General features: G+C 33.2%; 2 protein-coding genes across 4 annotated transcripts; one reads left to right on the top strand and one right to left on the bottom strand.

The window, feature by feature from the left end:
- Positions 1 to 1,109: 1,109 nt before the first annotated feature.
- Positions 1,110 to 5,441, top strand: cplx4b (complexin 4b). Its single transcript, XM_073841229.1, has 3 exons — positions 1,110 to 1,267; positions 1,595 to 1,682; positions 4,893 to 5,441. The coding sequence occupies exons 1-3, from the start codon at positions 1,203 to 1,205 to the stop codon at positions 5,118 to 5,120; spliced, it is 381 nt and encodes a 126-aa protein (XP_073697330.1). The 5' UTR covers positions 1,110 to 1,202; the 3' UTR covers positions 5,121 to 5,441.
- Positions 5,442 to 7,951: 2,510 nt separating this feature from the next.
- On the bottom strand, positions 7,952 to 22,360 carry malt1 (MALT paracaspase 1). Of its 3 annotated transcripts, none has more exons than XM_073841259.1 (18): positions 22,212 to 22,360; positions 21,282 to 21,505; positions 21,023 to 21,189; positions 20,467 to 20,588; positions 20,232 to 20,379; positions 19,950 to 20,128; positions 19,519 to 19,618; positions 17,145 to 17,219; positions 16,495 to 16,518; positions 16,387 to 16,410; positions 16,099 to 16,302; positions 13,531 to 13,708; positions 13,356 to 13,427; positions 13,127 to 13,254; positions 12,663 to 12,812; positions 10,898 to 11,055; positions 9,308 to 9,433; positions 7,952 to 9,171 (listed from the first exon to the last, which is right to left on the bottom strand). In XM_073841259.1, exons 2-18 carry the CDS (start codon positions 21,428 to 21,430, stop codon positions 8,713 to 8,715), a joined length of 2,463 nt encoding a protein of 820 aa, XP_073697360.1. In that variant the 5' UTR covers positions 21,431 to 21,505; positions 22,212 to 22,360; the 3' UTR covers positions 7,952 to 8,712. The 3 variants fall into 3 exon arrangements, with proteins under 3 accessions (XP_073697360.1, XP_073697361.1, XP_073697362.1); XM_073841260.1 differs by lacking the exon at positions 22,212 to 22,360 and adding an exon at positions 21,770 to 22,201; XM_073841261.1 differs by lacking the exon at positions 17,145 to 17,219.
- Between the last annotated feature and the right edge of the window lie 255 nt (positions 22,361 to 22,615).

Here is a 22,615-nt window from a genome sequence, read left to right as displayed (position 1 = left end):
CAAACGTTCAAAATAAAGATATTTATCTAGATGTTACAGCTATTTCTCTTTTTCAGCACTCATTTTCTATACCTTATTGCAATGCTAAACTAATTATCTTACCCGCGTCAAACGTTCAAAATACAGTACAGCTATTAATCTAGATGTTACAGCTATTTATCCTTTTCAGCACTCATTTTGTATACTTTATTGTTAAATTAACAACCTCAGTTTTGAAACAACTGACCTAAGTGCGACAGGAACGTTAACTTGTGCTCGTGAGAGAGCGCCATTCTCCACGATGATTGGTTGAGAAGACGTAAGATTGGATGAAAGACATGCGTAACGCCATGTTCACGTCTCCTCACAATCATAAAGGTAGACGTAGGATCCACACAGCTAGATCTTTGAGAATAGAAGCTCTATAATTACAACGACCATGGTGTCACAAAATTCTGAAATTATCGTACAGTGTGGTATTATTGATCGTACATCGTACAGAGGTCAAAATTATGGTACAAATACGATAATTATCGTACGTCTGGCAACACTGGCCGTCCGTACCCACGTGATTCCGTCGCAGTGCTGAGCATGCGCAGTGACTCAACAGAGAGAGTTGTTGATATGAAGCGACTCGGGCAGCAACAAGTGCTGATCTAATTCATTTGATTTTTTCTTAATTTAGTTACAACTAACAAGAATCAATCATTTAACAGAAGTAAACTCGTTATAATCGTATTAATCAGACATATTTGTATTTTGCAAATCAAACAAGTGGCTAGTTGACTTTTTTGAGTGTACATATTGAACCCAAACTTCTTAATGGCATATGGCACAAATAATAAAATTTTCTGCGAGAGACGCTTTTATCCTACACTACAAAGCTTGACAAAGTTGCAAATAACGGACAAAAGATTAATTAGTCTTTTATTTTGGCAATGGAAAGAAAGGGCTCAGACGAGCTGATGGAATTTGGCAGAAAATGGTTACTCTTTTTTTGGCAATGCAGGGTCATTGTCAGGATGTTCTTGGTGATGCAACTGCAGGGCTGTCGCACAGAAAAGCCTCTCATTGGATTTACTCTGACAGACCAATCGTGAAGCTAGAACTAAGCTTGATTCCCAAAAAAAGAGAGAAAGGAGTAGTGTATCTTTCTTTTGGACAGATCAGCAATTCACATGTATTGAGTTCATCCAAGTGAAGAAACAAGAACAACTAGCAAAATGTCTCATGATGGAATGTCCAGAGAAGAATATGAAGAATATCAGAAGCAGATGGTGGAGGAAAAGTAAGTCTAAATCTATTTTAAAAACATGAGTCAATCTAGGACATTATATATATCCAGTAGGTTTTTATTACACACATGAAACAACCTGAAATATATCAGCCAATATCCTTCCAAACACATTTTTAATAATTATTTAGTGTGAAGTATATACTCACAATAGTAAAAGAAATTGCATCCACTATATTTCCCCTATTGTAAATATATGTAGTTATATACCGTTGTTACAAGTCATGACTACTGCTGGGTTTTTCATTCCTGTTTTTTTTTATTCCCATTCTTTGTGTTTTTCTCATGTCCTGTGCAATGCCTGCTTCTTTGGGAATAAAGGATGGAGAGAGATGCCGAATTTGCCACAAAAAAGGCAGAAAGGGCTTGTTTGAGGACATGTTTAAGAGACAAATATCGAATTCCAAAGGTGAGAGTCCCAGGAGCAGATAAATGAATGATGAATTGAGTTATTCCTGTCCCTGACTGACTGTGCTTAAGCATTACACGAATAGCATCGGTTTGCAGAGATGGTTAAACTATCAAGTGTGTGTGAAGGTTACAGTGCAGATTGCGGCAGGAGATTAAGGCATAAAATAGTAAACTAAAATAGTGACTCTGGATGTTCAGGGCTTAACCGCCCGCCGTGATTAATCCCTAAAGTTAAAAGCACTGCTGGACAGTGGGATTCAGTAGCTGTTTCATATTCAACAGAGTGATGAGATTTATCAATAAGGAAGCTTAGAGCACGAAGAGAGAAGTTTAACTCCATAGAGAAAACTAAGAAATATCTTGATTTTTTTTGTAGCTTCTTTAAAACCTATATCAAAGTTTAAATTAAATGTGAGTAATTCTGTGGCCCCCTCTGAAGTTTGCTAAGGTCCCCTAGTGACCCCGGTCCCTGGTTGTGAACCACTGATATAAAATCTATAATCACGGTGAAGCAATTAAAATAACATTGATTAAGGGTCACCCTTAGGGTTATTATATATATATAAACTATTGTATATATAAACTTAAACATATTTGGAATTTGGAGTGTTACATCCCAATTTCTTTCTGAAATAAATGAGTTAATTTATAATAATAATTATTATTATTACAGAGTCAAGTTTACTTATTAATAAACAATAAATAAATAATTGTAATTGTAAATAATGGCATAATAGTAATAAAAACAATAACAGAGGCAGTGCACTAATAAATAAATAGTCTGGCACAAATGGTATAATAATAATAATAATAATAATAATAATAATTATTATTATTATTATTATTATTAGAGGAGAGGCAACTGTATATATTCATAAACATAATAATAATACTAATAAATAATAATAATTATTATTATTATTACAGAGGCAACTGTACTTATTAATAAAAATAAATAAATGCAATTGTAAATAATTGCATAATAATAATAAAAACAATAACAGAGGCAACTGCACTAATAAATAAAAAGTCTGGCACAAATGGTATAATAATAATAATAATTATTATTATTATTATTATTATTATTATTAGAGGCAGCCTGTATGTATTCATAAACATAAACATAATGATAATAATTATTATTATTATTACAGAGGCAACTGTACTTATTAATAAACATTAAATAAAAATTGTAGTAAATAATGGCATAATGATAATAACAATAACAGGCAACTGTAATTAATAATAATAATAATAATAATAATAATAATAATAATTATTATTATTATTATTATTATTATTAATACAGAGGCAACTGTACTAACCAACACACATTAAATAAATAAATAAATAAATATAATCAAAATAATGGCATAATAATAATACTTAATACTAAATAAATAGCCTGGCAGAAATGGTATAACAATAATAATAATAATTATTATTATTATTAATATGATTATTATGATTATTATTAAAATTACAGAGGCAACTGTATATATTAATAAATAACACTAAAAATAATTATTATTATTACAGAGGCAACAATTAATAAACAATAAATAAGTAAATAAATGTAATGTAAATAATGGCATAATAATATAATAATAACAAAGGTTGTACTAATAAATAAATAAATAAACTGTACTATTAAATAAACATAAATAGTCTGGCACAAAAGGTATAACAATAACATATTATTATTAATTATTAATAATTATTAATTATTAACATATTAATATTATTATTATTATTATTTAATACAGAGGCAACTGTACTTATTAACAAACAATAAATACATAAGTAAATAATTGTAATGGTAAACAATGGCATAATAATAATAACAGAGGCAAATGAACTAATAAATACATAAATAAATAGTCTGGCACAATTGGTATAATAAAAATAATAATAATTATTATTCTTTAATACAGAGGCAACTGTACTTATTAATAAAAATAAATAAATAAATAAATAAATAAATGAAAGTAATGGTAAACAATGGCATAAAAATAATAACAGGTAAATGTACTAATAAATACATATATAAATACTGGCACAAATGGTATAATAATAATAAATATTATTCATATTTTTTGATTATTATTACAGAGGCAACAGTACTCATTAATAAACATTAAATAGATAGATAAATAAATGTAATGGTAAATAATGGCACAATAATAATAATGGTATAATAATAATAATAATAATAATAATAACATTACAGAGGCAACTGTATGTATTAATAAACAAAAAATAAAGTGTCTGACATAAATGGTATAATAATCATAATTATTATTATTACTACAGAGTCAACTGTACATATTAATACAGATCAAATAAATAAATGATATCAACAACAGATCCCACTGTACTTATTAATAAACATTAGGTATAATGGTAATGGTAAATAATAGAATAATAATAAAAATAACAGAGGAAGCTGTACTAATAAATAGTCTGGCACAAATGGTATAATAATAATAATAATAATAATAGTAATTATTATTATTATTATTATTATTTCAGAGGCAACTGTATGTAATAAACAATAAATTAATAGTCTGGCATGAACGGCATTATTATTATTATTACAGAAGCAACTGTAAAAACATACAAACAAATAAATAAATAGTCTTGCACAAATGGTATCCTTTCCTTGTTTTATTCTACACTGCAAGGCCTTCATAAAATTGCATTTCTCTTACTATATGAAATTCTTTATATCTTTTACAGAAACTATTCAAAATACATATATTAAATACATATAATTAATAATTCTTCAAATTAACTCAAATCATAAAAAAATGTTCAGATATTGTTATAATCAATATATTTACTTCCTTTATTTCAAAGAAAACTGGCTTGCTAAATAGTATGTAAATATAAATAAGTGTCTCAGGTATGGTCAGTATCAGTACAAAATAAAAATAAGCTTTTTTCATGGTTCTAAATAACATTTAATCATTTTTAGAAGAAAACAGCATTGTCAAGAAAACTTCCATTTAAAAATAACTACGTATTAAATCTGTATCTTGAGAAACAATGTGACCATTTTTTGAAATATAAATGCGTAATATCACCTCTTGCTCAGTTTTATTTATAAAAGTCATGCTTGAGGCATGTCTGCAGCACATATATGAGCATATAAGTGCTATTAGATTCAACTGTTAGCCTTGATTGACATGCTGTTTGTTTTTTCCAGAGCGAACAGGATGAGATTATGATTCAGCAGGCCGGAGACGACATTGACGTGCCAGAAGAACTGATCAAGATGGTGGATGGAGAGGCGCCACAGGAGGAGGAAAAAGAGTCCATCATGGGTCAAATGCAGAACCTTCAGAACATGGATATGGACCAGCTCAAAGAAAAGGCTCAGGCCACATTTGTAGAGATGAAATCCAAGGCTGAGGAGAAGTGCACTGTCATGTAATGTGTACAGGAAGTTAAAGCTATCTAGTTGTCTAATCTTGATGATACGCATTTGCTTATGCAGTGAAACTATTAATAGTTTCCATTTCCTAATACTGATCACACTTTTCAGAAATTAACTGTGAATTTATTCCGAGTTTGTCAATTATAATCAATTATTTGTTTTTATTTTTTATTTTTCCAATCAAATTTTGCTTGACCTTCTCATTCGGTAATCCTAAATTACAAAGTCAGAGTTATGACCAATATCTACATGCTAAAAGATAATCATGACATTTGATGCATGCACTTTTTATTTAAAAATAAAGGTTATTTTTCTAAATATCTGTTTAAATCCTTATGAAAAAGATGTTTTGAGATAAAATGAGGTTACAGGATTCTTAACACGAAGGATAATTTAAACTAAACTAAATACAGACTAAATACAGTCACAGTGTAACAGTATTTTCTTTATGCTAAAATATGTTGAAGGTGCCACAATAAGTTAGTCACATGAAGGGTAAAGACTAAACATTCTTAGAAATTAGGCATAATCACTTGAGATGATACTATGCAATCAATTCATGAAAGAATTACTTATAGCTGATTATAGACTGGACATTAATCTACAGACAGTATTTTAACATTTTAAAATGGAAAAAATTACACCCTTGACCTTTAACTAATTTAAAGTAGTTTTTGAAAAGTAGGAATTAATGCTTTTTAGGGAATTCTCTTCTGCTCACCAAGCCTATATTTATTTGATCCAAAATACAGCAAAAGCAGTAATATTGTGAAATATTTTCCCTATTTAAAATAACTGCTTTCTGTTTAAATATATTTTAAAATGTAATTTTTTCCTTTGATCAAAGATACATTGTCAGCCTCATATATATATATATATATATATATATATATATAGGGTTGGGTATCGTTTGAATTTTATCGATTCCGATTCTTTTCGATTCCCAGTTTCGATTCCAGTTTAGTAAAAAAAAAAAACGATAAAAGTCAAACATTAATATATCACACATGTTTATTTTCAGTGCTTGCTTGCAACATATTATTTTATTACAGGGGTTCTCAACCTTTTTATACCAGGGGCCCACTCCTTCTCGGGTAAATTTTGCAAGGCCACCCTATGCCTGACATTTCCTCTAAAGGTGTTTATTTTTTTAACCTTTTTATTAACCAAAACATTTGTTTTGCCTTTTTATTTTTCTCCTGCATGTTATAAAAAAATATTCAAACAAACTTTAAATCAAAGCTATACTTTTGAATTGAAAAACTTTTTAACATGTATTTAACATCTAAATTATTTAATTTAGACATCCTTTACAACTTCAGAGTCTTTCTTAAGTGACTGAATATCTACTGTTTGTATTTATTATAAAATAAACATATAAATGAAAAATACAGCAAATACATTCTAAATCTGTTTATGCTGGTGCTCATGTGTGCATAAACACCACTGACCCTTACAAGATCCACCTCTATGGGTAAGCATTCATTATAAAAAACTCACAGGACATTCATTTTGAAAACTATGCAAATATTTTGAAATTTCACGCAAAAATACTATAGATCAGAGCCCCGAAATCATGAATAGTTTGTGAATCAACAGCGGACTTATGCGTGCCTAATGTACGACTCTGATATACAAGAATGAATACATTAGGCACGCGCGAGTTCGTTACTATTACTCTGGTCATCTTTGCCTTTACATTAATGGGAGTGTTTGTTTCATGCAGCCAAGAGATGAAGTAGATACCTGTCTTCCCGCGGGGGTATAAGTTACTTTTATGTGGGCTTTTGCGGGACGAAATAACATATATTCCTTTTGGAGCGGGCGGGCGCGGGACTAAAAAAACATCCGTCCCTTGCAGATGAAGTTTGCGTGCAGCGGTAGCTTTGTCTTCGGTTTTTACAAAGCGTAGCCACACTTTTGAGCACTTTGCGCGATCCATCTGATGTTTACATTACCACATAAGGTCCTGGCAGATCACTAGATGAAAAATTGCCCCCAGGAATCGATAATAGGAATCGAATTTTTAATTTTATAACAAGTATCCGATTCTTTATCTGAAGTATCCGATTCCAGAATCGGAATCGATTTTCGATTCCCAACCATATATATATATATATATATATATATATATATATTAGTGGTGGGCATAGATTAATTTTTTAATCTAGATTAATCTCACTGTAATCTTGGAATTAATCTATATTAAAATGGCTAATTTGAATTCTGCCGAAGGCATTCAGAATATGTGTGCTACCCAAATAATGACTAAAAGTAAGTCTTTGAGAACGGGTTTCTCAAGCCAGGTGGCGCATTATATATATATATATATTATAGAAATGATAGAACTTAATACTTTTATTTAACAAGGATGCTTTAAATTGATCAAAAGTGATGATAAAGACATTTGTAATGTTACAAAAGTTTTCTGTTTCAGATAAATGCTGTTCGTCTGAACGTTCTATTCATCAAAGAAACCTGAAAAAACCTACTCAGCTGTTTTTAACATAATTATATTAATAAATGTTTTTTGAGCAGCAAATCAGAATATTAAAATGATTTCTGAAGGATCATGTGACTGGAGTAATGATGCTAACAATTCAGCTTCGAAATCACAGGAATAAATTATATTTTAAAATATATTCAAATAAATCAGTTATTTTAAATAGTAAATACATTTCAAAAGTTTACTATTTTTGCTGTAGGATCAAATAAATGCAGGCTTGGTAAGCAGAAGAGACTTTAACATTATAACATTGTTATTGTCCAAAAACATTTGACTATATGTACACTAATTGTACAGTCCTAAAGTGATACTCCACCTAGAATTATCATTTTCACATCATTTATTCATTCTAATGCCATCCCAGATGTATATGACTTTTTTGACAACTTTTTAGACTTTTTGACCAAGTGGACGCTTAAAAAACCAAATCCATGTGCCCCAAGTTGATGAATCAATGTTCTCTGCAGGTGCAACAATACATGTGTGTGAGAGAAAAAATACTACTATACATCAGATGCCCAATTTCCACAAATTGGTATGATTCTTTAGGGTCTGCAACATAATTTGGTTAAAATTCCCTAAATGGTCGTAACAACACCCTTTTTACCTTGTCAGAAGCAGCTCTGTTCACAGCGATCTGTTTCGGTGCATGTCTCTTTAAATGATAATGAGCTACTGCTCACCCCGCCTCTCTTTTCTGTTTCTTGTGTATTCAGTGATGTGTTACCATCAAAAACCAAACTAATCCACTGCATCCTCAGTGGCTCTGATGTCAGGAGACAGCTTACAACTACAAAGCATCTGCATTATTGTCGCTACAGCTGCTCAAGAGGGGAAAATGGTGGACAGCGTACAACTGGCTGAGGGCAGAAATATACTAAGACAGTCTGTCAGTGGTCGTGGGCGGAGCCTGAGCTTGTCAGCTTGAGAAGTCATACTGCTCAGAAAATCAAAACAGCTGGATAATTGAAATTGTTTAAGTTTTTTAGGGATTAAAACATTTCGAAAAATATTTTCAATGTAAATGAGAATTTTCATTTTTGGGTGCAGTATCTCTTTAACTGTTTAACACTATGTACTCACTCAGGGATGGTTATATAGTTGCAAACTATTCATGAACTCATTCTGCATGTCGTCAATGTCATCTGTGGTTTCAATGGGAATGCTTGGTGGGTTCAGGAAGGGTGAGCATGGCATGTTCTCATATTGATATGCATGGTCACCGCACAATCTAAAGTCCCCACAACCCCCTACAGCTCCGTGAAGAGGCTCACAGACGTTGAGGTAGGGGCTGCCGTACTGCTGGGGTAAGCAGGGGCCCTGGCTGTGGAAGCGGCGGTCACATGCGGGGCTGTGACTGGGGCTGGTCGAGGGGCTGTGCGGTATGTGACACGTCAGCTGACAGCTGTTCTTCCTGGTGGGTCGGTTGAGGTCTAGTTTGGCGGTGAGGGGCTTGCCGATGTTAACATCCATGTTCCACTGGACCAGGTCATCTAGGGAGTTGAACTGTACTTGTAGGCAGACAGTGAAAGCTAGTTCCTCCTGTAAATCAGGAAGAAACGCATGAGAAGGAAAAATATGTGCCAGTGTTGCCAGTTTTGAATTAAATATGTATTGTAAATCAGATCTAGATTAGTCTTTTAAGATTCTAATGTGTTGAATAAATCTTGAGCTGTACCTTGAGTTTCTGCAGTGAGCTAAGTCTGGTGTAGAGGCAGTGCTGAGGAAGACTGCCTGAAAGTAAGAAGCTTCCTGTTTCCTCCAGAGTTTCCTTATTCATTAGCTTAGGGTCCACATCCAGGTCCTTCAAAGTCAGGTAAATGAAAAACATGATTTATTGCAAATATATGGTAAGAAATATATTTCATGTTTCAAGGCATTATGGAATATTGGTCCAATTAAAAAAAAAATGATTAGTTTATACTGTATGACTAAACAATTAGACAGATTAGTATTTTATCAGATATACACTACCAGCCAAAAGTTTTTGAACAGTAAGATTTTTAATGTTTTTTAAAGAAGTCTTTTCTGCTCACCAAGCCCGCATTTATTTAATCCAAATTATTTTTAAAATAACTGTTTTCTGTTTGAATATGTTTTAAAATGTAATTTATTCCTGTGATTTTAAAGCTGATTTTTTACCATCATTACTCCAGTGATCCACATGATCCTTCAGAAATCATTATAAAATTCTGATTTGCTGCTCAAAAAACATTTAATATTATTATGTTGAAAACACCTAAGACGAATTTATTCAGGTTTCTTTGATCAATATAAAGTTCAGAGGAACAACATTTATCTGAAATAGAAATCTTTAGCATTACTTTTGGTTAATTTAAAGCATCCTTTCTAAATAAAAATAATAATTTCTATAATTCCCAAAAGACAATGATATAATGTATAATGTTACAAAAGCTTTTTATTTCAGATAAATGCTGATCTTTGCATCTTTCTACTCATCAAAGAATCCTGAAAAAATGTACTTAACTGTTTTAAATGTTGATAATAATAATAATAAAAAAAATGTTTCTTGAACAATGTTTCTTGAACAATCAGCATATTAGAATGATTTATGAAAAACCATGTGACACTGAAGACTGGAGTAATGATGCTGAAAATTCAGCTTTGATCACAGGAATAAATGACATTTTAAAATATATTAAAATAGAAAACAGTTTAAATAGTAATAATATTTCAAAATTTTACTGTTTTTGCTGGATTTTGGATCAAATAAATATAGGCTTGGTGGGCAGAAGAGAGCTTATCTAAAAAAAAAATCTTACTGTTCAAAAACTTTTGGCTGGTGGTGTACACTACTGTTTGATGTTTGAAAGAAGTCTCTTATAGTCACCATGGCTGCTTTTATTTGTTCACAATATACAGTAAAAACAGTACAACTAAGAAATGTTATTGCAATTTACAATAACTACTCTTCTGCTCAGAGCTGAAATGTCACTCTCTAGTGTCACATGTTCCTTCAGAAATCATTCTAATATGCTGATTTGCTGCTCAAAAAACATTTCTTATTATTATCAATGTTGAAAACAGTTGTGCTGCTTTATATTTTTGTAGAAAATATGATACATTCTGTAATGAATAGTGAGTTCAATGGGATAGCATTTTTAAATATAAATTGTGTGTAACATATTTCTTTTTTATAAATGTTGATCAATTTAACGTGTCCTTGCAGAATAAATGGAATTTTTCAATGGTAATGAATATGAATATTTGCAGTTCTTTCTCCAAAATAAAAACAAAGAGCACTAACCAAAGGGAGGTTAGTTATGTGTGCCTGACACGACAGCATCTCCTCTGGCTTTTTCACAATGCTGGTGTAGATGACCAACACGTTGGAAAACTCAGCAGCAAAGTCCATTTTTATCTGAACTTCACAATCAAAGTCCAGAATTTTACTCTCCGGCAGTTCTGGGTTCAAACACAAATGCAAAAAGTTGTCAAAAAGATTGAGAAAGATTGATTTTCAGTACTACAGTATTTCAGTCATTGAAAACTATCATCTGTTAATATCGTCAGATGAGATGATACGAGTCATCAAATGATAGGAACCCCGAGTAATAAGACATAGCTAAATATAATGTAAATGATATCTCTTACTGAAATATGTAGTAGAAAACCCATAAAAGACTTATGTTATTTTAAAAATCCACATCGTTTTATACATATTTCGGACTATGGGGTGCACCATTATTTCAATGATGGGAAGTGGTTGCACTTTGTGAGCTGCTGGCATTACATGTTGCTATTTTTCCTAAACAACAAAAAATTAAATACTGATGTAATGCCACATTGTGTGGCTTTTGGTTGTAATTTTCAGTTAAAGGGAAACAGGAGAACTGATGCCAGACTTCACTGCTTTCTTAGTGATAAGAAGAGGAGAAAAGAATGGAAAGATGCTTGTGGACAAGTAAAACTTCCTGAAGACCCACGTCTTTGTTCTCTCCACTTTAGCCCTGGTCCCTTTGAGGATTTTAGTAGACCACAGCTACTGAAAGAGCTTACTGGTGATGATGGATATAAGTGTAGGTTTAAACCAAATGCCGTACCATTGATTTTTCCCCACAAGGAGTCTAAACACCCCTGGATATCGAGTAAAAATCCACACTGAGAAACTCCTTCAGTGGCTGCGGCGTCATGACAAGCGTTGGCATGTTTACATCCTGCCAAGATGGCATCTAGCGTTTCTTGTCTCTGCCATTTGTAAGCTCTTTTTAGTAGCTGTAGTCTACTAAAAGCCTCAAAGGCATCAGGGCTAAAGTGGAGAGAACAAAGACGCAGGTCTTTAGGAAGTTTTATTCATCCACAGGCATCTTCCCATTCTTTTCTCCTCTTTGTATTGCTAGGAAAGCAGTGAAGACTTGGTTCTCTTGTTGCCCTTTGACTGAAAATAACAACCAAATCCGCACGATGTGGGATTATATCAATATTTTATTTTCTGAGTTGTGCTGCAGTAAAAATAGAAACGTGTAGCACCAGTAGCTCACCGAGTGCAACCATCGGACATCATTGTAATAAGGGCACCCCCCATTGTCCAAAATATGTATAAAACAATGGGGATTTTTTAAATGACGTAAATCTTTTATGGGTTTTCTACTACATACACTCATGATGCCATAGAAGAACATTTTTGTCTAAATGGTTTCACAAAGAACCTATAACATCTGAAGAACCTTTCTGTTTCTGTTCTTTGTGGCGAAAGAAGGTTCTTCAGATTATAAAAAGGTAAGAAAGAGATGGTTCTTTAAAGAACCTTTGACTGAATGGTTCTTTGTGGAACCAAAATTGGTTCTTCTACGGCATTGTGTATTTAGGAGTGTATTTCAGTAAGAGACATCATTTACATTATATTAAGCCATAGAAGTCTTAAAAACCGGTGTTTTCCTTTAACAGAACTCATATGCCTTTTTTTAATTAAACTAAGATTATCACTGTATACATTTCATTTTGACAAAAATGTGAACCTCCTTAATATGGTTATTTATAAGAGCACAGTGTTTCGAAGTAGTTGATAATACCATGTGCTTTAGACCAGAGCAGGTTGTGTGCCTCGGCTGCATCTGAGTAGTCCCCGGGGCGGATGGGATCGGTAAGGGAACGTCTCTCTGACAGACTGCTGCGGATCTCTAGAGCCTGCTTACCCTTTGTGGGGTCAAACTGACCCATATCTACAAACAATCAGAACAGTGGTTTAATTGTCAAAGACACAGAACCAAGAACAGGTAGATGAAATGTAACAGAAACATGCAAATGGTCATACAGTACACATATATATATATATATATTTTTTTTTAATATTTATTGAAATTATTATCATCAGTGGTGGTAGAAGTAGTAGTCAAAGTGCAAAATAAGTAAGTACTGAAAGTAGTAGCACACTTTTCAAATCAGTTAATCATTTGTTTGAGCTTAATGGGCCTGCATTTAACTAATAAAAGCTGTAATGCTTCATTTAACTTCAGCATGCTCAAGGTCCACTCACCTTCAGCCACTCTGTCTAGCAGAACAGTTATCTTCTCATCCTCTAGGAGGCGCTCCTTCAGGAATTTGATAAAGACTCCATTGGTGAATCCACTTGAACTCAATTCAAAAGCCTCGGCATCTTGGCAACTTCACAAAAGTATTATATCACAACATAACACGTCAGACAGAGAACAATGTGTACTTCAGCATGTTATTACTGGATGAAAAAGAAAGACTCAATAACTCACGTGGCATATCCAAACACAATATTGGCTGTAACTTTGAGCATGGCGTTTGGCATGGCATCGTCATGTACATTTCTAAAACAATATATTAGAGTTTATTAGATATTAGAGAGAATGTATGAATTACCAATGTAAATATGATTTATTATCCTGCATTTTAAATCCACAAAATCCATACCGTTTCCTGCACATGTCCAGAAGGAAGACATTGAGTCCAGTCTCCTTCTCCTGCATTAGTTTCAGAATGCTCTGAACGCAGAGACAGTTGCCTGAGCGGTATGGATTTGGGGCATCAACAGGTACCATGAAACTGTTTCCAAAGTTCTCATAACCATGTCCAGCATAATACAACAAACCTAGAGGGAGGAGAAATCAATAAAGAGTCATTTCAATCAAAAAATTCTGTCATTATTTACTCACTCTCATGTTATCCCAAACCTGTATGACTTTCTTATGGTGAACATTAAATAATATAAAAAGATATTTTAAAGATTGTCCAGTCTGTTATTTATAAGTGGATGGTGAATCACACTTTCAACCTTGGCATTAATAAAAAATTAAGTTGCTATTTGCTTAAAAAGCTTTCCCTTGCCAGAAGATCTCAATATAAGCATGTGTACATAATGGGCATGTGACGGTATCACATTTACGTGAGAACTGAAATATTTATGACAGTATACGTTATTGTATTAAATTACAAAAACAGGCTGAAAAGATAAACTTCAATCTTATTCTATTAAAAACAAGTTTAACTACTTAAAAAACTTGAACATTAAAATGCAACAAAACATTGCACAATAAAAATGTATAAGTAAACAAATATTTCAAACAGATTAAAGTGCAAAAGAACAGAAAATTGCAACTAATATCAAGATCTTTTCTCTGCTGGCATGTTTTAGTCCAGTTATGAAAATGTATAGGTGTAAACAAATAATTGAAAATAAATATTAAGTATTTAAATAAATATTAAGCATTTTCATGTAGCTCATCTACCATTTTTGCTCAGACCAATGCGAAAAGCTGAACAATTTTTTACGTAGCATACACACAGTGCTGGGATATGGAAACCCGTTTCCGCCATTGAAAAAAATATAAAATGAAAAAAGATAATTGCGAATTTATATCTCACAATTCTGACTTTTTTCTCGCAATTGTGAGTTTACATCTTGCAATTCTGACTTTTGTTCTAGGAAGTGTGATATGAACTCGCAATTGTGAGTTAGAAAGTCAGAATTGGGAGAAATAAATGTGCAATTCTGAGAAATTAAGTCAGAACTATGAGATATAAACTCACATTTCTGACTTTTTTCTCAGAATTGCAAGTTTATATCTCACAATTGTGACTTTTTTCTCAGAAATGTGAGTTTATATCTTGCAATTCTGACTTTATAACACACAAATGCGAGTTATAAAGCCATAATTTTGAGGGAAAAAGTTTTTTTACCCTTCAAAACTGGACTTTATAATTCACAATTGCGAGTTTATATCTCGCAATTCTAAGAAAAAAAGAATTGTGTGAAAAAAGTGAATTGCATGAAAAGAGTGAATTGTGAGATATAAACTCGCATTTGACAGAAAAAAAAGTCAGAATTGTGAGTTTTTATCTCGTAATTTTAACTTTACTTCTCACAATTGTTCGTCTTTGCAATTCTGAGAAAAAAGTCAGAATTGTGAGTTCATAGTACCTCGCAACTCTCGACTTCATAATTAACAGTTGCGAGTTTGTATCACGCAATTCTACAAAAAGTCTGATAAAAGTCACAATAACCTTTTTTTTGTTTTATATTCAGTGGCAGACATGGGCTTCCATAGTTGGAAAAGAAGCTTGGTTCTAAAAATGTAAAACCTTCCCAGGAAGATTGATTGACAGGCGATCTGACCAATCATAAAGCAGAATCTGCCATTTTGTCCAACAAACAAAACAGACAGAAGAGTAGATTAACTTTGTTGGATATTGACGTCTTTTCGTGATCTAAATAAAGTACTGTATGATGTTCATTCATGTTTATTTTGTGATTTACCTAGTAAAGAGTGAGAGATGATCGGTTCAAGTGCCTTTTGAACTGTGTCGCTACATAAATTATATTTATTGTTGGAATTTCTTACAATGTCAACATTTGAAAACCGAGACTTTGTTTCATACCAAAGGTAACCTGCTGTCTTGTCTGTTGGTGTCCTCTTTGCTCCACAATGTATTTTTATGTATTATTTGTACTTTAACAATGCTTTTTGACCTTTTCAGGTGCAGACAGGCAGCCCCGGTCAATGTATACTTCTGTTATATGGAAATGAGAAGGGTGATCTCCTTATGTGCTCCATAGAAGACACCAAGTTAAACAGGTTTGGAATGACACAAGGGTAAGTAAATGGTGAGAAAACAACTGATGCTTTCCTAATCAAAAAGTCAGTATTCAACCAAATACACTCCTAAAAATAAAAGTTCTTTGGTGGCATCTATGGTTACATGAAGAACCGCCACGGAAACTTCTATCACACAAAAGGGTCTTTATAGAGGAAAAAAGTTCTTAAATTTCAATAAAAATAAGTTTATTTTAAACACTGTTCACTGAAAGATTCTTTGGTGAACTAAAAATAGTTCTTCTATGACATCACTGTGAAAACCCCTTTTATTTTTAGATTTGTAGCTAGGTGTTGTTTTACATATTGCAAGATGCCTCAAACATTTGTTATACTTTTTTGTTTATTCTTTTAAGGCAATTACAATGTTTATAAGAGACTACAGTACCATATACTCCCTTATGAAGCAGCGACAAGAACTCCTCCACGGCGTTCCTCATCTCTGACTCTGTGAGATCCAGCAAAGACACCACTTTGAAGTTCAGCTGCCGCAGGAGATTGGTGAGGTCGTACACATCAACCATGGGTGCTTTTAGCTGTGGGTGGTTTCGATATGTGAGGTTACCAATCAGAAGAGCCACTTTGTCTGTAGCTGAAAGAAGAAAAACATTCACTGTGAAGAAAAAAAATGTACTGTAAGTCAATTATTTCATAAAAAATAATTTGGTCTACTCACCATAAGGTTTCTCAAGACTGTAATCTGATAGAAAAAAAAAGTCATAATCATTCACTGACTCAAATAAAAGAAATATTCAAAACTAAATGAGATGGGAACACAACTTACCCCTATTAATAGTCAAAAAATCATCTATAAAAGAGAAATATATTAAGTATTTAGATGCTTATTTGAATGAACATATAGATGACAGTACTGAAGAAGAAAGAAAGCTTACAGATCACAAGAGGAAACCATTTTTCAAGACCTAAAACCTATATTTGAGGCATGATAGCAAACCCCATCCTGCCACAATTAACCCTTAACGCCATTCAACAAAAACATTTCATTATGTTTTCAAACTGCATCCATTACAACTGGAATGGGAATGCTCTTATTTTGCAACAATCATGCAGAGCTGCATTACTGAAGGCATAAGATCTAAGTGTCTTCCACCACCTCAATCAGTAGAGCAGTCAAGAGAGTAGGTGAAAATGTTTAGGTTCAAAACAAGCTTAGCTGATGCATGCTGTCAATTATCACACATTTTTACAATAACACATTCATATTATTTGTGATAATCGGATACATCTTATATACTGGGGATGGAGCTTAACTTGTTTTGAACCTAGAATGTTTGTTAGTTTTTAAAGCATGCATTAATTGGTATGACAGTATGGTGATTTAGTATGACATGAAGTAGATTCAGATTCCACAAAGGGGTTGATGCCAGAAGATCCGTAGATGTTAGAAGGGTGCCACTACATTTTTTGTAATACCTTCAGAGCACTCCATTGCTCCTGAAATTTGTTGAGATATTCTTGGCTCTTTCATTTGAGAGTGGCTAGGATTTTCTTGAGGAAGAATACAGGGTTGGACCACAAAATAAGTAAATACAGTTAAAAAGAATTCTAACTTTAACAGACATGAATCTCATACTTCTTTAGATGCTAGTATAAATCAGCATTATGTTTTTAGAGGTCCCACAGAAAAGTCACCGTCTCTGCACTAGAACTGGATAGGAAATATTTGATATTGCAAACCTTTTCTAGGCACCTAAACTAAATTGTCCTGCATTTACGTATGTTATATTAGAGTAAACACTAAAGAAGGGGTTGTTTTTCAGGGCCAATGCAGATACCGATACCGATTATTACAGATAAAGTAGAACGATAACCGATATATTTTGAACCAATATATATATTGGTCTAAAAATTATTTGAAAATGAATGTCAAAATTAAGAATAACAATGGCTCTGACAATGCTGTTAAATTCTTTAAATGCTGTCAAATTATTTTATCAGCAAATCGGTTTTGAAAATGACCGATAACCATAAAAATGCTTAATATCGGCGCCGATAATCAGTCTGAATGAAGTCAACACTAGTTTACAAAAGTCACAGCCATACAATTATGATTTCATACAGTCGGAGGATATCAAACATTTTTGATATTTTGAGCTGACTTCAGAACACATTTTGTTTTCATTTGTCAAGCATCTTCTAGCAATGAAGCACTTTCTGCAAAAGTTTTTGTTCTAAACAACTTGAATGTTTGATAGTGTGGGAACAATAGTCAATTAGTGTATGATGACCAGCTTTTCTCTGTAACCATTTAAAAAGTCTGCAAGTGTAAGATGCATAGTGTTTTAAAATCTGTTGCTATTTTAGGAGTCATGTAGTGTATTCAACCCTTAAAGGGATAGTTCACCCAAAAATGAAAATTCTGTCATCATTTACTATCAGTTTACCTGGATAAATAAAGGTTAAATAAAATAAAAAATAAAACTATCCCTCAAGTCGTTCCAAACCTGTATAAGTTTCTTTCTTCTGTTAAATGCAAAAGAAGATATTTTGAAGAATGTTGGTAAACAAACATTTGCTGTTATCTATGGAAGCCTGTTTCTGCCACTGAATAAAAAAGAAAAAAGGTTATTGTGACTTATCTCACTAAACTGCCTTTTTAGAATTGTGTGACATAAACTTGCAAATGCAAGTTCTAAAGTCAAAATTTCAAGATATAAACTCGCAATTTTGTTGTTTTTTACTCAGAATTGCATGATATAAACTCACAATTGTGAGAAATAAAGTCAGAATTGCAGGATAAAAACTCACAATTCTGACTTTTTTCCTAAACAGTCAGATTTAAACTCACAACTGCAAGTTATAAAGTTTTTCCTAGTTCCCCAGTTTTAAGGGGAAAAAAAGACTGATGCTCTTAGAATTGTGAGTTTGAATCTTACAATTCTGACTTATTTGCGTGTTATAAAGTCAGAATTGTGAGATATAAACTCACAATTATGAGAAAAAAGTCAGCTTGTATCACGCAATTCTGAGAAATAAAAGTCTGAAATTGCGAGATGTAAACTCAGATGTCAGAATTGTGAGATAAAAAGTTGCAAATACCTTTTTATTATTATTTTATTTTTTTAATTGGCAGAGACAGGCTTCCAGAAGGTATTCAATAACTTCCATAGTATGGAAAAAAAAAACTATGGAAGTCAATGGGGACCAGCAACTAACTTGAGGGGAGTAAATAATGACAGAATTTTCATTTTTGGGTGAACTATCCCTTTACAGGATTACTCCACTTCCAAAATAAAAATTTCCTGATAATTTACTCCATGTCATCCAAGATGTTTATATCTTTCTTTCTTCAGTCGCAAAGAAATTACGTTTTTTGAGGATTACAGGATTTTTCTCGATATAGTGGACTTCAATGGTGCTCAACAGATTGAAAGGTAAAAATGCAGTTTGAGAACAGCTTCAACGGGCTCTACATGATCCCACCCAAGGAATAAGGGTCTCATCTTGTGAAATGATCGGTCATATATATTTTTTTGGCATGGGTACTCTGTTAGACTATGTCGAAAAACTCCCATCTCATTTTCTCCTCCAACTTCAAAATTGTCCATTGAAAAGAACCATTGAAGTCCACTATATGGAGAAAAATCCTGGAATGTTTTCCATTAAAAACCTAATCTCTGTGTGACCGAAGAAAGAAAGACATGAATATCTTGGATGACATGGGGGTGAGTAAATCATCAGGAAATTTTTATTCTGAAAGTGGAGTCATCTTATAAGTCATTACTGTTCACAAAACTGATTTGATCAGAAAACATCTAAGCAAAGAAAAAAAACACTTAATGCATACCTATAACAACAACATCCACTTCATTGCTCCATGTTCGTTCATTGTTGCAGAAGATCTCGCAGCGATATCTTCCCTGGTGCTCTGGCAACAAATTCTTGACCTAATTTTAACCAAAACATCATTAAATTAATCTCACTACATTGTAAAAAGTAGATTTTTATAGATATTAGAGTACATTTTACAAAAAAATAAAATTTTAGTCTTTCTACTTCAAAATTTCATGTTTAATTCAATGTGTTACTTCTCTTTTATTTGTAATTATTTGTGAAAATTGAAAGCATTTCTGAAATCTTTCTTTTTCAGTGTAAGCCATTTTTTAATCTACTGCATCCAAGTTGTCCTAGAAACTAAATATAATCTAAACAGGAGTTCAGAGTAAACAATAGTGAAGGTATCCAGAAATGCAGAATGTCAAATGTAGGTTCTCTTACAGTGTATTTCCTCTTAGTGGCTTTTTTGATCGGCACTCCATTTCTGTACCATTGATATTGTGGTAGGGGTCTTCCAATAGCTCCACACTCCAGATAGAGTAGATCTCCCACCAGCAGCCTCTGAGGTTGAGGCTGGATCAGCACTCTCGGCCTGCCATCTGAAGCCGGAGACACTAATCCTGAACAAAAAGCATCAGTTTTGATATCAATGAGATATTGCGTCAATCATCCCAATTAAACCAAATTTCTTACTTTTGTTTCTGCTGATCAGTAATTACTTACCATATCTTGGTGGAACATCGAGAACATCTACTTGGGCCCATTGACTGAACTCATACGCATTTCCACAGTTCACCCGACAGATGTAAAACCCTGCATCTTTGAGTCGGACTGGACTGAACACCAGGTCTGGGGAGGAGCTGTTATGTACCTGAAGGGTTGCATTAGTTTTGAGATTCTTGTGAATGACTAACAGTTAATTATGATAACTTACTCGCAATATTATATGTCTACACACCTCTTCTGTTTTCTTAAACCACTGGAACTGCACATGTGAAGCACCAACAGCATAACAACTGAGTCGAAGATTGTGTCCAGCAATGACAGACACTGACTGCGGCTGGACGAGGATTTGAATTCCTGTGAGATTCAGAAAACAGCAACCGAAACTGGCTTATGAATGCAAATAAATCACTTACGACTATATCTGCACTGAATCTATTCCAGAAATTTCAGCAGAATTTGAATGCACGTCATTTGACTAGCAGAAAGCCGCTTGGTTCATACATCATTATAACAGAACATTTTTCCTGTGAAATTTTTCAAATTAATATTTTAATTCACATTTTAGCATGTTCAAACCCATTCCACAGATTTCAGATTTTCTTTGGTAAACAAAAACGTGCAGATTTTGTATGGGCCTAAGAGAAATATTACTTCTGTGTGTCAAGGTCATGTTTGAATTTCGCTTTCACATTTGTGATTAAATATCTGAGCGCAGCAAAGCATGTACAAAACAATCAGTGTTAGATAATCTGATGCAGCATTGCATGTTTACACTGAGGCTGTTGTACCTTGAGGTTTCAGACACTGCAGGGCATCCGTATGACCCATGATTTGTAGAAACTCCGCCAGTTCGCTCACCATGCATCCTTGGTCTCCAATGAGTTTGAGCAGACTGCGGGAAGGACTTCCATCTGCCTCCAAAGCCTTCAGAGAACACATGTCCATATCATCGAGACTGGAAGTGGAAAGAGACGTTAAGAAAAAAACTGTGAGTTTATTAGTATATATTACATTAAAAGGAAAAATTAATAGAGGGAAAGACGTTACCTCACTTTGAATCGCTTATCACTTTTCACAATCTCCCCCAGTTTTCGCCATCCCTTATTGTTGGCCTTGTCAAGAGACTCACAGAGCCTCTTCAACACAGATTCTTTCAAGAATTTTATGTTCAAGGAGTTGTCATTCAAATCCGTCATGATTGAGGAAACGGCTGACACACAACTGCGATTGGTTGACCTGCTGAACTTAGATTGCAGTGTTCAGCAAAACACCTGCAAAATGATAAACTGACATTATATTTCAATCAGCGTCACGCGTGACACACTATAAAAATAATAATTAAAAATGGCATTTTTAAAAATTCTATTGATGCCACGATGTAAAAATCTTTATCTGAAAACCATAATGGTGACTAACTTATATTTAGCCTAAAAGAAAAAAAACATAACTACATTAGGTTATGGATCATTTAAGTTAAAATAGCTCCTTTAATAGAAAATTCACTTAGAAACTAAATTCTGTCATGATTTACTCACCTTCACGTTGTTCCAAACCTGAACGACTGTATGTTTTACCTGGACAGCACAAGTCATTCATTTACTTCCACTGTAGGGAAAATTTGCAATGGAAGACTGAAAATGACATTCTTCCTCATTTTTTTTATGCTCCATGGAAGAAAGAAATTCAAATGGGTTTGGAACGACAAGAAGTTAAGTAACGAAGGAAGCATTATCAGTTTTGGTAAACTATAAGACACTCGCTAGTTTCACTTTTACAATTTTTGTCAACAACTGAAACTGAGTGTCTATAAACCAAGTAGGCAATGCCATTCATTCCCACTTTTTATTTTCGAATGCAGGTACTGTACTTATCTTTCGAATTTCGAAATGTAAACACACAAGTAGAGTTAAAACAGTTTAGAACTCACCACGAACAAAAAGGTAATAACATAATAGTGTAAACATCGAGGCCACATACCGCAGACGGATCAGATGTTGACATGTATCCCATTATTAAACGACACATTAATTCTTCGCTACACTGACTGACTGATGTGGGGAAATCCAACTTTCAAAACATACGTGTGTGTGTGTGTACGCATCACTTCCTGATGTCAAACAAAGAGGAAGGTGTTCATCTCGACTCTCCTGAGCAGCTCTACTAGTTCTTAAACGGAAGTATGTTCTTGTAGTCAAATCAAAGACTCGCTATATACACTTACGAAAAACTGATTGAGGTTAAGAAAAGCAATGCAATTTCCATTACTACTTAACATGAAAATTATTTTTTTTTATTAATGCCCAGATCATCAACAGTGATATTTAGTACTTTTACTATTGTGAAGTTTAAGTACTCTTGTCCTCGTGCTTTCGTCAACACAA

Source organism: Garra rufa, chromosome 5, assembly GCF_049309525.1.
Source record: "Garra rufa chromosome 5, GarRuf1.0, whole genome shotgun sequence".
Lineage (NCBI taxonomy): Eukaryota > Metazoa > Chordata > Actinopteri > Cypriniformes > Cyprinidae > Garra > Garra rufa.
Note: the sequence above shows the minus strand (reverse complement) of the source record. Positions and strands in the feature narration are given on the sequence as shown.

Excerpts from the sequence above, each read along its gene's own strand:
- cplx4b (XM_073841229.1), top strand. The coding sequence starts at position 1,203 with ATGTCTCATGATGGAATGTCCAGAGAAGAATATGAAGAATATCAGAAG. Across the intron at positions 1,268-1,594 it reads AAGCAGATGGTGGAGGAAAA|GATGGAGAGAGATGCCGAAT; the intron begins GTAAGTCTAAAT and ends TTGGGAATAAAG. Across the intron at positions 1,683-4,892 it reads ACAAATATCGAATTCCAAAG|AGCGAACAGGATGAGATTAT; the intron begins GTGAGAGTCCCA and ends TGTTTTTTCCAG.
- malt1 (XM_073841259.1), bottom strand. The coding sequence starts at position 21,430 with ATGACGGATTTGAATGACAACTCCTTGAACATAAAATTCTTGAAAGAA. Across the intron at positions 20,380-20,466 it reads GGTTTAAGAAAACAGAAGAG|GTACATAACAGCTCCTCCCC; the intron begins GTGTGTAGACAT and ends GCAACCCTTCAG. Across the intron at positions 17,220-19,518 it reads AGTGGATGTTGTTGTTATAG|AAAATCCTAGCCACTCTCAA; the intron begins GTATGCATTAAG and ends TTCTTCCTCAAG.